The sequence below is a fragment of the Oreochromis niloticus genome, linkage group LG5 (genome assembly GCF_001858045.2).
Source record: "Oreochromis niloticus isolate F11D_XX linkage group LG5, O_niloticus_UMD_NMBU, whole genome shotgun sequence".
NCBI lineage: Eukaryota > Metazoa > Chordata > Actinopteri > Cichliformes > Cichlidae > Oreochromis > Oreochromis niloticus.
The window spans coordinates 14,082,220-14,099,223 of record NC_031970.2 but is presented as its reverse complement, the minus strand read 5'-3'; the positions used below and the strand labels follow the sequence as shown (position 1 = coordinate 14,099,223).

The 17,004-nt window shown below is 37.7% G+C and overlaps 1 protein-coding gene across 10 annotated transcripts in view; it reads right to left on the bottom strand.

The window, feature by feature from the left end:
• Nucleotides 1–6,500: 6,500 nt before the first annotated feature.
• Nucleotides 6,501–17,004, bottom strand: part of LOC100691544 (glutamate receptor-interacting protein 2) — a 245,317-nt gene continuing 234,813 nt past the window's right edge. For all 10 annotated transcript variants that reach the window (XM_025907173.1, XM_025907176.1, XM_019359146.2 and 7 more), the window contains exons 21-25: nucleotides 16,646–16,760; nucleotides 14,920–15,133; nucleotides 14,558–14,766; nucleotides 13,028–13,174; nucleotides 6,501–12,775 (exon numbers count right to left, since the gene is read on the bottom strand). In XM_025907173.1, coding sequence (XP_025762958.1) covers nucleotides 12,617–12,775; nucleotides 13,028–13,174; nucleotides 14,558–14,766; nucleotides 14,920–15,133; nucleotides 16,646–16,760 — 844 coding nt within the window. In that variant the 3' untranslated portion in view covers nucleotides 6,501–12,616. The remainder of the gene's footprint in view (nucleotides 12,776–13,027; nucleotides 13,175–14,557; nucleotides 14,767–14,919; nucleotides 15,134–16,645; nucleotides 16,761–17,004) is intronic.

The following is a 17,004-nucleotide window of genomic DNA, read 5'->3' as shown; positions in this document are numbered from 1 at the left end:
ATACTGCAAAACATTTTTTAGTACCAAGAGGTGGTACTAACCTTTAAGTAAGATGTGATTTCCTGAAGAGTAAATATTTGAATCTCCAGTTAAACTAAAACCCAACAAAGAATCCTTTGTAGTTTGGAAAGTTAACCAAACCAAACCACTATCCACAGTCTTGTCATTTGAAATGCACTGATTAAATATGTGTCACATCAAACTGAGTTTTGTTTTAGCAAAATATCATATTTTGTGTGACTGATAAAGGTATGAATGTTTGAGGGGTATGAAACACAGTAGCACTGCCACTAAGCCCATTTTCTACCTACTTATCTCAAAATCTCGTATTTGTGTGTGTGTGTGTGTGTGTGTGTTTATGTACATGTATGTGTGTCTATTTGAACCTTGGAAATTATTGTGATATATTTTTTTTTTTTTTTTTTTTTCTTGGAGAAGCTGGCCCTTTGCACCAAAAGCAGTAAATCCAATGAACATGAGTACACCATATCAAATATGAGGTTTTGGTTAAACCTAATGTACAATTCTAAGTTCTGCTTACTTAGACATGTCTAACTATCTCTCTACAAAATATTCCAACCATAATGCTTATCAAATAAAGCTGAAAAACTTTATTGGCTCTGCACAAGAATAGCCTGATTTCAAATGTCATATTGTCTACATTTGTTTTTTTTTTTTGTTTTTTTTCTTTTAATGAGAACAACATATCTGCAAGATTTGGATTAGAATATAGATGCAGCATTAAACAAAACCGGTCTGGATTTTTGGGCTATGTAACAGTGACACATCTGTTAATGAATAAATACAGCCTTTTAGTTGGGGTCTAGGTCTAGCTAGGTCTTCTGGGAAAATAAGTTGTATTTATCCTTCTCCCCACATTCTGTCAACTCTTTGATCATGGTCTCCTTCCTTCATTCCACCATATACCAGCCCTTCCTTTTTGAGAATGTACATGGGGTTTTTTTTTTTCTTTTAAATTCATAATGAAGAAGAAAAAACATTTTTAAAAGAATTTGAAAGTTTGGGTTTTTGTTTGTTTGTTTTTCTATGGCCAACCTGTAAGCTACAAAAGTGTAAAATGTTTTTTTTTTATTTTTTATTTCTTAATAAAAAAAAAAAAAATGTCTTCAGAAAATGAAGTCTGAGTTTCATGCGTCTAGAGTGGTATTTTTATGCACACACATCCAGTTTGTTCCATTTAAATTCAATTACCCAACCAGTGGGACTTACGTACCTAAATCCTCCTGACGACACAATAAACTCTAATCCCTCAAAGCCTGTAATACAAGCTTTAAGGTATTCAAAACAAATAAGGGGGCAGCATACCAGCACATTCAGTGCTTCCTATGAGCCTTAAATATGTGAAAGTAATCATTTGGGTTGCATGACAATGCTCTGGGCGAGCCTAACCCTGCAGAAGTCTGGTTAGAAGACTCGGGTCATCTTAGAGATTTGGCTTACCGAGCTAGACTCTCCTTCATTGTTAGTTGTGCTAGCCAATTCCTCCACTTTCCTCTGCCTTCCACTTTGTGTGTTTTTGTTTGGGTTAATTTCTTTTTTCTTTTTTTCTTTTTTTTGTTAAATAAACCTTTTTGAACAAATTGTGTAAACTTCCCTCCTTTTGTATAACCATGACTAGAACATTATAAAGAGAAAACAATGGAAAGCTCTTTATAAGGTCAGGAAAATATTTCTAACGCAAAGTCACCTTTAACAGATCCAGATTCAGGCACCTGAGTCCATATGTCCCAACCATTTGAGTTGAAGTCCAAGGTGGAAATTAACAAGATCGAAAAGGCAGGTTAGTGAGACCAGTAGCTACAGATTGAAACCTCCTACTCTCTATATAAAATCCACAGAAAGGTACAGGAAGATAGAGTAGACAGAGGAAAAACCACAAACTACAGTAGACTGAATTTACAATGTTAATGACACGTATTAGTGTCATATAAATCCATGGAGATTAAAAGGACTGTGGAAACTCACTAGCAGAGTTAACTAAACAGACCTCATAGGTGAAGGCCTCTGTATAGTATAAGCTTACATGGATCAGCAACTGTTGTCAGCTGATGTGGTGAAATTCAAAACATGTTTCTTCCACAACAGAAACAAACATGTTGGCGGCTTCAGTTAGTTGGACTGAATCAAAAGAACCAGTTTTTCTCTTGGTTTCCACCCAATCTGATAAAACACAATCAGACTTATGACTGCTGTCATAAGTCTGATTGTACACAAGCACAAGCAGACTTAAACATTGAGTGCAGAAGTTTAAGGTCACACAATCTGCCACAGACTGTGTGACCTTCAAAGTCCACCAAGCAGAAACTCTCATGGCACAATCTCTTACAAATGTGGAGGTTCAGTTGTGTGCTTGTTTCTTTGATCTACAAATGTAAATGTGCGCATGGAGTTGTTGTTATGTTATTCACTAGTTATGATTGATTGATAATACTTTATTCATCCCGAGGGAAATTGGATTAAGGCTGCCAGCCTTGCCAGCGCCATGAATCAACATGTTTGTGTGATTGTTGTATTTGCTCATGTGCATGTGTTTAAAAAAAAAAGTCTAAGCTTAAAAATGTATCACTCTCCTTCTGTGTACCCATTTTTGAATGAATGTCTGTCTAATGAGGTGAAGGTGAGGTGCTATGATTGGTTATTCTCAATCATTGCACAGGTAATGCAAGATTATTGGTTGGCTTGTTGTTACCATGGAGTGTGAAAGTCTGGTGGCCATCAGGATATTCCATTTTCATTCATTTAGCCTTCATTGCATTTCAATGTATTTACAGTAGTGGTTTGTGGGAAATACTCCTAGCCTTTGCAGACCTGGCAGACTGTGCCAGCAACTTTATTTTCATCCATAACAAACATATTTAAGCTTTTGTTGGCTTCACAGAGACAACCTGCTGAAAATGCTTAATCCAGTTTATACTTACCTAAAAAGAAAAAAAAAAATCTAAGCTCTTAACTACTAAAACCAAGGAAAAGAAAAAAGAAAAACATCAGGGACAAAAACAAAGCCCTCCTAAACTGAAGCTTGTTTCTAAACAATGGCACTAAGCAGCTCTGAGAATCTACTGGAATCAACCTCAGTTTATGGAATATTTTGACCCAAACATCCGTTTCACAGTAAGAGGGTAAAGGCTCAGACATCCTGGTGATTAATAGAAGCTGGGTACTGAACACATTTTTCCCAGACTGTAATTTTCCCTCAATCACTATGGTTAAATGGGCCTTTTTTTATTTAATCAACTGACTATTCCCATGAAAATATTTACATAAAAGCTTTATAAAATACTGGTTTGTGTATCCCATTTAAGCTTCAGCAATCAGAAAAGACAGAAAACTCTTTCAGGCACTGTTTGAATCAGGAACAGTCATGAATCCTTCTTCCTTATTTTACATTTAGTGATAATTTTGACCAGGAGTGTATCATGCAGATATATCCATGCCGATTATGGTTATTGCTCTCATATGACTCAACAAAAACATAGAGGATGTTGGTGGCATGAACCTGCTGTACGGCGACATGAATGATAATGCTTTTGTTTTGTTGCTGAGCTTTAAATAATTGGCACTTCAGACAAAGAAACACAGAGCTGTTATTTCCATTCCCTGTCTGGCCTTTTCCAAGAATAGACTTTTCTGTTGAGAATCTTTTTTTTTCTCATTTTTTTCAGTTTTATCTTCAAGGCAGTTTTTTGGCATTGACACAAAGCAAAAACAAATGTGTTTTTTTGATTAGTGTTTCATGTTACTTTTGCCTTTTGTTCTGCTAACAAAAATAGAAGAGAACAGGAAATGGAAGGGCTCTGAGGGATGAGAAAAAATCAAATGAGGACAGTTTTGATCCCAGGATGTTGTGGTCACTTGAAAGGGACAAGGGCACATCTTATGCACTTTTCCATAGCCTATCTTTGTATAATCCAAATTTGTGACAAAGGGACCTGCATGCTGGAGGAAAAATACTCCAATATTGTTTTTTCACTGTAATACAAAACTTACAGATATGGAACTTCAGTCATCACAGGTCGTTTGCTTATATGTTTTATGTCCTCAGCTTTAAGCTATTTTCCACCACTGCTTTTGGAATGTTTAAGCACATGTGGATATAACATAGTGTGCACTGGGTACTAAAGTTCTACCCATATGTTATTGCTTACATAGTAAGCAATAATTTGTGTGCTTTACTATGTGTATGCTTACATTTTTGTGCATGTTGTGTGTTAGATCTGTTACATAACAGTAGACTCATGGGAATATGTCTGTCAGCAAAAGCAACATGTTTTCAGAATATAAATACAGACATAAACTGGTTCTAATACATGTCTTTTTTCTAAAAACAGAAACAAGCCTTTCAAAAAAATCCATATGCATGTCTCAAGGAACCAAACCAGGTCTGGATTGAGGTGTTGGAGACAGTACTAAAAGCTGAAAAGGTATATTGAAATCAAAAAGTTTTACAGGTTGTGAGATACTAGCGTGGGATCAGTGACAGGGGCGGGCAGGTGATTTCTTCAAACAGTAAGCTCCACAGCTGTTTCATCACCAATGTCTCTTTTAGAAACTAAGGGCAAAAAGCATCTGTACAGAAGAGAGTGACGTAAGTTCAGGACAAAACAGATTCAAAAACAGTCAAAAAAACAGAGAAAAAGGAAGGGTCTCCCACAGGACTGGAACAAAAATTTCTAGCTGGGAAACATCAAATGAGTTATGAATCATCGGGTTTCTGGGCAGTTTTAGATGTACAATCATAGGATTAATGATAGGTGCCATGAAGATCATGGAATTATGGGTGTATTCCACCCAAGCCAGATTTGAGCTCCAGGTTGTTTAATTAGATGAAACAGCATACTGTGGGTTGCTTCCAACTCCTAATTGGTCCTTTCAGTTTTTGTTTTAGTCTGGAGATAGAAGAGAAGCAGAAGCTGGAGGTGAATTGTGTACCCTGGTCAGACAATGTCCAGTGGAATGCCATGGAGACTGAGCCTTCAAGGCTGAAGGCAGCTTGGGCAGGGCAATAAAATGAAAAGCCCTGGAAAAACAATCGATTAATAAAGTTAGGATGGTTGTGTTACCTGTTGATGGTTACAGATAGGTGATAAAATCCAATGCAATGTGGGACCATGGATGTCCAGGTAAGGATCTGAGTAAATGAGCTGATAGAGAACGGAAAGTCTGTGTTTTAAGCACAAAGTAGGGACAGACACATGTTGTTACACATCCCTGACTAGGCCTGGCCACTAAAAAATGTCCAGATGAAAGTAATTGTGTGGTTACACCTGGGATAACAAGTGAACTTAGTAGTGTGAGCCCAATGAATTACCTGTAATCGAACTGATAAAGGCATGTAAATCTGATAGGGTGATCTACCTCCAGGGTCAAGTTCATTCTGTTGGGCAGTATAACCATTAATTCAATCTCTTAGGTAAGGGATCTAATAACACAAGAATATGTGCTCAGAAAAACAGTAAAACATAGAGTATCATGAAAGGCTGTCCAGTTTCACATTGGGGGACGTTTACTTATTTCACATTTTGTCATGTTACAGTGTGGATTAAATTAATTTTTCACCTCAAGATTCTACACACAATACCCCCATAAAGATGTGAAGTGAAACAGGTATGCTTGAAATGCTTGCAAATATATATATATATTACTTGTGTGTGTCACAGCAGTGCATGTCACAGCACAAACCAAGCCATGAAGGTCAATGCATTGTCTGTAGACTCTGAGACAGAATTGTATCAAGACACAGATCAAGCAAAGGATTACAGAAAAGTTTCTGCTGCATTGAAAGTTGACCACAGTAGCCTTCATCATCCACAAATGGAAAGGTTTAAAACCATTAGGAGTTTTGCTGGAGCTGGCCGACCAGTCTTTCTAAGTGATTGGTGTAGAAGGGTCTTAGTCAAGGAGGAGGAGCTCATTTCCACCACCTGTATCCGTGATCTCGTTCTTCAGTCTACCCAAAGCTTGTGACCATAGGTGAGGGTGGGAATGTAAATTGACCGGTAAATTGAGAGCTTTGCTTTTACATGAGCATTGAAATCTCCCAGTAGGACAACAGAGTCCCCAGCTGGAGCACCCCCAGTGTAGATGGTAGAAATGTGATTACTCTGCTCTATTTTTGTGCTTCTCTAGGAAGCATTACCTCCACTGCAAGTTTGCTTTGGGTTGAAGAACCAAAATTAAACCTGGTCTCTTTAATTGTAAAATTAGGTCTTGTTCAAATTCCCTGGATAGAAAATTTTTGCATATAAAGGTTTGATTTAAGGAGCTTATCCTGACCAAACATAATCTCTTATGAATGTCCATTGTTTTCCATTGGTCACAAAGATTTACCAAAATAAACACACATCCAACATAAAATTAGACATTTTATTTTTTTTCTTTGCAATCTTTTCTTTTCTCAAAAAGAGAAGTATAGCAGTACACTCTTTGTTTCTTAGAAAATGAAACAAACAAACAAACAAACAAATCAAAATGACAACAACAAAGTTATACATTTTATTTTTCATTTTATAATTTTTGTTTTGTATTTTCTTCCTATATTTTGGAAGAGTATACTGTCATAGAAAAATACTATATTACATAGAATAGAACTTTACACAGTTTGGAAAAGAAATACACAATATCAATGCGTACATTATTAATAGCCCAGTCCAGAACCGTAGCAACTTTGACATCCAAACACATATAAGGCAAAAGAACAAATCAAAATATCTTTGAAAAAATAAAGTATGAAACATAATAAAATAATAAACAAATTAATTAAAAAAAATAATAGGGACAAAGACTGGAGACACTGACATTTCCTACTTTTGAAATGTGCAGCAAGACATCATTTTCTTAGTTTCAAGTCATAATTAAGCTGACTGCAATGAAGAAGTCAGTGTTTGTGTTTATCATTGAGCTAAATAGGTTAACTGGCTAGATATCAGAGAAGAAATTTAAGTTAGCTCATCAACAACTGTTATTAAATAGGCCAGTAAGCTAACAAGATATCTTACTGACCCATTGTATAGTTCTCAGCAACAAGCCTACTTATAGCTGGTCAGTTTAAGTAGGCTTGTTGCTGCTCACTTATTGTGGCAAGTGGTGAATAAAATAGCTATAAAAAGCTAATACACTGGTTTGTTATGGGTAGTTTTGCTGTCACATTTGTATTTGTTATTTATGTATAACTAATGGTTAGCTTGGTAGGTGCTATAGTTTGCTAGTTGTAACAACTTGCTAGTGTTTAGCTAACATTATTTATCTGTTACTGGTAAAGTTCTAATTTGTTGAGTTGACAAGAGGTGACAAGATAATGTAGCTTCCTTGCAGCCATTGAATGTTTTGCTCCCCACACTTGCTGCAGCTGAGGCTCTCCAATTTAGACACTACATGTTAAAAAAACAAAACAAAATGCACACAAAAAATAAAAATAAAGAGCTGAAAGGTTGTCCTGGCTACAGACACTAATAGAAAGGTGTAATGTAACACAAATATTTGACTGTAGTCTACCAACCAAAATCATGAGTACATGACTGGCTTACGTTGCACATTGACAACCCGTGCGGCAGAAAAAGCAGCATGTGCTCTCTCCCCTACAGGAACTTTTTATAGAAGCATAAAGTAATTACCCAGTAACATTTACCTAGTTTGGCTTTTCTTACTGCTCAATAGCTATGAACTAGCATCCTCTGGTCAGAAGGTGAATCGCCCTTTATTTAAGCTGTCTGACAAGTTTAACCATGTTTACATGGTATATTTGTGAGTGATTGAGCAGGCGCGGGCATGTGAAAGGGCTTTACTTTAGCTGATGATGTAATATATGGTGGATTATATAATAACTTATCTAATGTACTGAAATCGCTTAATGGGTTCAGGGGAGTAACGCCAACAAGCTAGTCTAATAAAATGTGGTACACTACCATTAAATCTTCACATTAACATTTTTATTTTCCTCAAAAACGAATCCATAGAAATGTAATAATCTTTATTGTAAATTAAACATAAATTAAAATTTTACCAGAGGTAGGAATATGACTTCTGGATTGTCAATGACTGAATGTTTGTCATTGCTGCATTTCTAACAAGTTAACTATAAAAGCACAGGGAATTATATTAAACATTTTTTGTATTATAAACTTATCCGGGGAACAGTTGTTACGGTTCTGGATTGGGCTTTAAACTGACATTTGACTCAGAAATGCATAGGGAGTATACATGGCCACATACATACATAAAAGAAAAAACAAACAAACAAAAAAACAATTCAGAAGGCTTTTCTCAGCATTTTCATTTTTTGTTGCTTTACAAAAGTTTGTTCCATTGTACATGAAAATACTTACAGTGCATGGTATTCAACAGTGTGCTTTATATTCAGCAGTAAGTGCTTGGAGAGAAGTAAATGTCCCTTTTTTGTATGTGTGTTGAGTTTACACTATTTTAAGCCTTATCCGGTTTTTGGAAATAAAAATGTAAAGGCCCACAATCCTGGAAAACCTCACTACTGTACAATGAAATGTACACAAATTAGCTTACACACACACACACACACACACACACACACACACACACACACACAAACACACACACACACACACACACCTCTGAAACAGTGTATGCCCAGAAGTAGTGGATATTTTTTGCACATACATGTATTAGACAGAGAAACGTTGACAAATAGAAGCTTTCTGCAGTCATGTTCACATATGTTTTGTTATTCACACACCCATACAGACATGGAAATTCTTATAGGGTGCCGCTGGATTCTGTTCCATAACAACATAAGAAAATGGTAGGAACAGGGGTTGTGACTGTCTCAAAGTTTAGGGTTTTTTTCAGTCTTGTCGAGAACAAATGCTGTTCTATTACTCACTCATAATAAAATCCCTATACTGACAATGTATCCATCATATACTCCATATACTTTTGTTCACCATAATTCATGCTAATATGTGCACATACACAACTGTGCAAAGGATGTTTAGATTGGTTTTTTCTCAAAAAGAATGATGCCAGTTAGCTTAAAGTGTAAAAGATTGGTGCTGTTTTGGTGGAAAATGGTAGCAAAACCAGAGACTGATTTTAGTTTTATTCTGTTTACTGCAATTTATTTAAGTGAACTGCTACTTCGTAGAATTTAAGCACCTACTTTTGCACAGCACATACATACACTGCCAAGATCAGTAGGAGGGAACAAGAGCCAGCCCAATTTCAGTTAATCCAAAGATAATTGGAGCAAATACATTTTTGGCAGGAATAAGAAAAAATCATGAGAAATTAGGGGCCTGAAGGAAATTGAATTAATGTCTGGGGTTGTAAAACTTGAAGACTTGTATGTTCTAAAGTTTCTGTGTGAAGGCTATTTCAGTGCTCTGGCTACTTTGAGCATTCTGACTGCTGTTAGCTGGATGCACACTGCCCTTCATTATAAAATCAACCACCCTGAAATTTAGTTTTAGGGAAAGTCAAACCCAAAACAGGTTAGTATGATGGCTGATGAGTGACAGCTTATGTTGACACAAAGAAGAATAAATTAAATAAATAAATACATTGCAGCTGTGCAAGATGATGCTAGAGCTAGGACTAGCTGTGTTAAATATTCATGGTGCACCACTCCAAACTAAAAAAAAAAAAAATGCTACTTGTTGTGCTTCTGACCTGATGTACTGCCTTTGGCCTTGGACACTGACGCCTCATTCATTAATGAGGCGTCAGTGGTGTAAAAATACAGATTGTGTGTCTAACCACATTGCAGGTGTAAGGTTCTAGTTGGTTGTCTCTTGGATTAGAAGTCAACATTCCCTTAGCAATAGAAGTAGAAATATAGTAGAAATATCAGGGCTTTAAAACAATCGCACAACTAAGATCAGCTTTAGTTCAAGAAGGGATCTGTAAGATGTGACAAGGTTGCTAATCAAAAGTTACCAGGGGAGGCTTTGGGAAGAAGAGAAAGGTTTACTATTTTCCTAATAGTCAGCATTATGTGAATTGATTAGAATCTTGCACTAATGAGCTGTCAGTCAAGGTAACCACAACACTTTATATGTGAAGGTTAATAGTGGGAAAACCAGCTCTCAATCCTTGACATAACATTTGGCACATAACTCTGTTCTAACTAATGTTTGTTCTCAGCTCAATCTTGGATCCATGGTGAAATTGCAAATGAGCACACACAAGTAGTCAGGAATGCTCACAGTGCTTCAAAGGGTGCTGACCATTAAAGGATAGTGGCTCAATTTAACTCAGGCCGAACTCTGGAAATTTCCAATTGCACCTTGGAATAGAATCTGCTGATACACTCACATACAAATTACACATTATAAACAGACATCCATGAAAGACACAACAAAATGGCTTGATAACAAATGCATAACACACACACACACACATACACACACACACACACACACACACACACACACACACACACACACACACACACACACACACTGCACGGTTTCATTTCCTTTGTTATCAGAGCCTTTTGTGTAAAAATGTGTGTGTTGGAAATTTGTCCATAGTCTGGCTTCACCAGCAACCTAGTGTAGTAGGTCTGATAGCAGATGATGCTATTGACTTTGTTCATAATCTTTGTGCAAAAGGGTGAGTGTTACCAATAAATCCAAACAGCAGTAGTGCTCTATAGCTATTATTTGAATGAACTGTGTATCCTAGTTTAAAAGGCTATTAAATTAAAAGCCACAACGAAGATAATGTTACTTCTTTATGACTTGTTGCTTGTTGTTCCCACTACCTTAACATCTATTCAACTGCATAAATGATCCATGACAGTGAGACTCTTCAATAATTGAATCATCCTCAAGGACCACATAGGGTTTAGTGGTGAGGCTGCAGATCAACAAGCAACTGTATACCACTTCCTTATTAGATGTGTAGAAGAAATAAAGATTATATAATAAAAAAGAAAACAAATAAATTGAATATTATCAAATATTCCAGTTTGGTAATATTCCAGTTCTGGAACACATCTGGAACAACTGTGTTTTGTCTCTTCTGTAAAATATGGCGGCACGACACTTGGGCATTACTGAAGAAGACCTATAGCCATAAATACTGATCTCATGCTGGACAAATGAAAACACCATGATTCATACTTATAGGTGATACGCCAATGGAAAATTAGGAATGTTCTAATTCCTATAGATCCTCCTAAATCACACTTGTCATTGTGTTGACACTGCCTGCTAGTGGGAACTGCTTTATTCACTGCTTAGGCATTTTTCCCCAAGAATGGTCCCAGTGGCTCACAGTGTATATTAGTTTTGAGGTTGCTGGTAAGTGAAAGGATCCTTTTATTGTTAGTTTATATAAATCAGACTTAACATCTTAAAATTAAACTAGCTGCTAGTAAATTTATTCTGCGGCACACATCCTTACACAAATATGCCATTAAAGACAAACAGATGTTACATTAAATCACTCTGAACCTCAAATCTAATAATTTTGCGATTTAAAATGAATTTGAAATGCTACTGTTGTTTGACATTGTAGTCTTGCAATGAAATATGATGAGGTGAACCCAGTGATCTCAGACAACTATTGATATAGTGGATAATGTCATAACATTTGGCACATTTCAAATGCAGGTAGATGTTCTTCGTTTGGCAATACAGTTTGTTCTGGGGCACAGCCACATGCCATCTGCTCATTTATGGTGTAGCAAAAGCCGTGATTGGTCAATTCCACTTAAGACGCCATTTTTCATTGGGAGCGGAAATTACACCCTTCCCTCCTTTCGCTTTCATTTTATGATAGCATAAAACAAAATAACAGTTTGGCAGTTGTGATGGCATCACTGATGACATCATCATAAATCAGTGTTGTGATGTCACCGAAGTGACATAATAATGTGCAGCAGGATCCAATAGAGGTCTGCCTTGAAAAAAAGAGCTATACTTGACCACTCCAGAATTTTGTTTTTTCTTGGTAATGTCAAGTGAGCAGCAGTGTTTGAGCAGAATCTTAGCAGCATTATGAAATTCTACAATGGCTACATTTTTTATAGACACACTCCCATTATGAACTGTTTGTTCTGTTTTCTGTTAGTACTTAGTAACCTTCCGTGAAACAAATGGAAACTCCAAACTGAGAATTTTTCTCCAGTAAAATCACTTACAATATTGTATAAGGCAGATCTCTCAGGTGCAAGTACTGCAGGTTCATGGGAGCATATGGCCTTGCAATAAAAACTGAAATAATCTTACCCGTATTGCAGGTTAAAATGAGTAAAAATGGCTATTTAAAGTGCCGAGTAAGTCATTGTTGAAGTTGAAACAACACTGTGAGTCCAGCCAGTTATCGGGAGAGCATTTGGTGTGTTTTTCTGTATTGTGGTGATGCTTTCATACAGACCATACTGTATAAAAGCAGTTCAACCCAGTGTAAATGGGATGGGGAGACTGTGTGAGCATGCAAGTGTTAGGATGTGTGTTCCAGCAGGAGTCTCTGTATTTAAACAGAAATACAGCAAGCCGGTGGAGTGTGTGAGTGAGTGTGTGTCTGTGTTTTTGGGCCAGTTCCACTAGATATTAGTTTATGCTTCATCACCAGTTACAATATGTCTTCTGTATGTTTTGTGCACGTGTATGTATTTGTGTTACAGGTCAAGTGCGTGGTCTAAAGTGTTGTTATTGTCCTCTGGGTCATCATTGGCAAGTGGGTTGCGGCTGATGACCAGTTCCAGTCTGTCTCCTGCTTCTGTGATGAGAGGTACAGCCAGACAACAGTCAAAGTCTCTCGTCCTTACATGGTTCACCTGAATACAGTCAAAAAGATGAAGCCAATGGTTACTAGTAATTTGCACAACTGTTGACATTTTCAATTTAGCAAACAAAAAAGAGGGGAATGTGAAGATAACTACATGTAAGCATAACAAAACATGATGCAAAGAATTTTTCCAAATGCTGAGGATAGAGTGAGATTTTTTTTTCTTCACAACAAAAAACTATATTAGAATTAGGGATGCAATGATGGGCAGTACACTAATTATTATCATCATCATCATCACCTGCAGGATCCTGTCATAGGGTCTAAGCCCGGCTCTGTCAGCAGGGCCATCAGGTCTGATCATGTTGACATAAACACCTTTTTCCAAGAAACCATCTGACACGCTAAAGCCAAAGTCATCACTCTCTGGGTCCTTTATCACTGTTACCTAGTGACAGAACACAAGGATGTGAGGTTGAGTAATAAAATTTAATTTGCTAGTATCTTGTGCTCCTAATCAAGACAACAGAACAAAAAGACCATTCACATGTCGACCTGTCTGATGAAACTGTCTCAAAATATCTGTTGTGTCACTGCAGGAACAATAAGTTTCTCTGTAGATGGGAATAACACTTGTAACCATGATAACTGCACACAAACATAAAGAAAGCTGCGCAACACATGAAATTTAGACAAAGAAATGTCACTGATAAATAAACAGATTCAAATTTATTTAATCAAAGTACAAAAATTTGTCTAAATTAAAATTTCTGTATGCAGATTAAAACCAAACCAACATCAGATGCTAAAATAAACAGATTTTTAGCCTGATATCCAGATGCAATTCTAACTGGTTTAAGATGCCAAGCAGAATAAAAATGCTCATTAAACAGGACGGCCAGAATAAATGCACACAAACTGACATTTCAGCTTACTTTAGGGTGGAATAAACTATTTTGTAAACTGATCCAAATAAATATTTTACCATGTAAACATTTTAACCTGATTGCTTTCTGGGTGTGTATTCTCAGCTGCAAGTTTATTTGTAATACAAGGTCCTAAAGAATAAACGGAAAAAACAATAATGACAATTGTGCTGATAATAGACGTCTTTCTTCAGTGAGCTGCCATGTGCCACAAAGCAGGAACCAAAAGCCGAATAAATGGACAAAGCCATATAATATAATGAACAACTGTAAGATAAGGTCTTTATTATTGGTAATGCAATCCAGATTGTTTGCTGTACCTTTTGGTTACAAAAGCAAAGAGGCAGCAGCATTATGACAGTCATCTGAAATGTTGTATGATCGATTAACGAGGCAGGACTTGTGATGTATTTTCTCTCTATGGATAAAACATGTATTTCTCATTCTGGCTCTGGGCTCTACATGTTTCACTAAGCCCTCGTCTCCTCAAATTGTGATTGTAAATTCGTGGAAGGCTGAACTACATGTAGTCACTTGCATAACAGTTGCCCAGGGAGGCTGGGTATTTATACTGTATTACATAATACTCTGCACTGTAAAAAAGAACATTTCAAACCTCATAAGAGTAAACTAGAACTCACTATGCATGTTAGCTAGAAGGGGGGTATTATTAAAATTATTAGTAATGAGAGTGTTTTTACTTCTATGTCAAGTCAAAATGTGTACTTTAAAGTTTGGAACAGATACCAGTGCTTACAAACTTTAACAGGAATATCAGCTTGAATGGTTACATTAATATTTTTGGTTGAATTCTAATTATCTACTGCAAGTTTACCTAATATTCTCAATATTTCATCCTAACCCACATCAAAAAACATATTTTGTCCAGTTCTCTCTGAACTCACTTTGTGAAGCTCTAGTGGTGTTGGTGACAGAATACCCTGCATCTCCTCTTTGATCCGACGGGACTCCCATGTCCTCTCTGATACTCTCAGTGAGGCCTTTGACTTGGGCTCGTGGTGCAGGAGAGGGGATTGGATATCTTGGTGAATGTGGACCCCTTGTTGTAGGTGCAATTCCTGGTTGAAATGGGCCTCCTCGTGCAGATGGGGGTCTGAGTGGCAAACATATTGCAAGTAAGTGTTTTTCACCAACTGTTTAACAAGTAATCCTTCTATACATGGTATAAAACCATATGTAAAATTATACTTTATTTATTTAAAATTTGGAAGCAACCACCCTTGGTTCTGTCATATCAGTGACTAACCTTGGTGAAGTTGAGCCTCTTCATGCAGGTGGGCTTCCTCGTGAAGATGGGCACCCTGATGGAGGTGTGTTCCCTGGTGGTGCAAGTTGCCTTGATGCAGGAGAGAATTTCGCCGCAATGGGCTCATCCTGCTGTGGGTCAGTATGGGCTCAGATGGAGGCTTGTTGACACCATCTACACCAAGACTGATGGCTGTGCCTGTCATGATGGATGCCTGCAACAAATTGAAACAAGTTGAGTTACCACTTTGTAACCAACCATTTGGAAGCATTGAGTGCTTGCCAATGTGATTGTTTGACAAACATTCATACGTTCAGCACAATCTGTTACTGGTTTAAATACTATTGGTCAGATTGGGCAGCAACACCTCATCCCCCGTCATAATGAACACTGGTGCTCCACAGGGGTGTGTACTGAGGCCTCTCCTGTACTCACTCTACACCTACGACTGCACGGCCACTAGCAACTCCAACATCATTTTGAAGTATGCGGACGACACTACAGTGGTGGGTTTTATCACCAAAGGTGATGAGACGGCCTACAGGGAGGAGGTCAGCGCCCTGACCCACTGGAGCCGAGACAACCATCTCACCCTCAACGTCGCAAAGACAAAGGAGTTGATAGTGGACTTCCGGAGGTGCAGAGAAGCACACATCCCCATCACCATCAACAGAGCTGCTGTGGAGTGAGTGAGCAGCTTCCGTTTCCTAGGTGTACATCTGGTGGAGGATCTCACATGGTCAGTACAAATAAACAAAACAGTGAAGAAGGTGCAGTAGCGCCTCTTCTTTCTCAGGAGACTGAAAAGATTCAGCATGAGCCCCTGCATCCTCGGGACCTTCTACCGCTGTGCCATTGAGAGCATCCTCACAGGATGCATCACCACCTGGTACGGCAACAGCACCGCTTACAACCGCAAAGCGCTCCAGAGAGTGGTGCGGTGTGCCGAAAGGATAATTGGAGGTGTGCTTCCCTCCCTCCAGGACATCTACAGGAAGCGGTGCCTGAGGAAAGTTGGGAGGATCATCAAAGAATCCAGTCACCCCAGCCATAAACTGTTCAGACTACTTCCATCAGGCAGGCGATACTGCAGTATCCAGTCCCGAACCAGCAGACTGAGAGACAGCTTTTTCTATCAGACCATCAGACTGCTGAACACTTCATAGACACCTCACCTTTACTGTACATAAATGCCACTTGTTTTGCACAATATCCAATTGATTAATCCAAATTGCCACATAGGTGTGAATGTGAGCGCAAATGGTTGTCTGTCTTTGTGTACCCCACCTCTCGCCCTATGACAGCTGGGATAGGCTCCAGCCCCTACGTTATTGTTCTTATGTTATTGTATTTTGCACACCTCTGTCGCTTGTGAAGCTTGCACACAAGAATTCGCATGTTCAAGCACTCGCATGTGCTGTACCAGTGTACCTGTACATGTGATGTGACAATAAAAGTGATTTGATTTGATTTGCTATTACATCACTGAGCGTACATAAAGGTGGATTTATAATGCTATGTTGAGGGGTTATACGTAGCAGAACTAAAATGCCTGCAATCATATCCACTAAAGCCTTGCTTTAGTCTTTACATGCTGCTCTTCAGTATAAAAGACAAATTAGCTATGAAGTGTATATACAGATACTGTATGAACAGATATCCACATCAGGCAAATAAACATGCTGTACATTAAAGTAAACTGCAGTTGTGAAAAATACTAACTAACCTCTATTTCTCTTAGTAGTTCTGACTGGCCACAGGTCTCCAGGTCCTCCAGAGCTTGACACCAGAAACTGTCTTCTGGATCCAATAGAATGCCATCTGGTTGCTGGCCAATAAATCTGCCACACAAAAACAGACACACACACACACACAAATAAAACAAGTTTCCGCACCCATTTTGCTGGATTTTCTCTGTTGCTGGGTACTATAAAAGGGGAAAACCATGCAAAGCAAGACAAACATATTTAAGCTTTGTCTTCATGGATCTGCCTTTTGATCACACTTTGTGTATTGTGCAAAATTTATTTTTCTCTTAAATATTTAATTATTTTAATTATAATTATTATAATTATAATATTTATT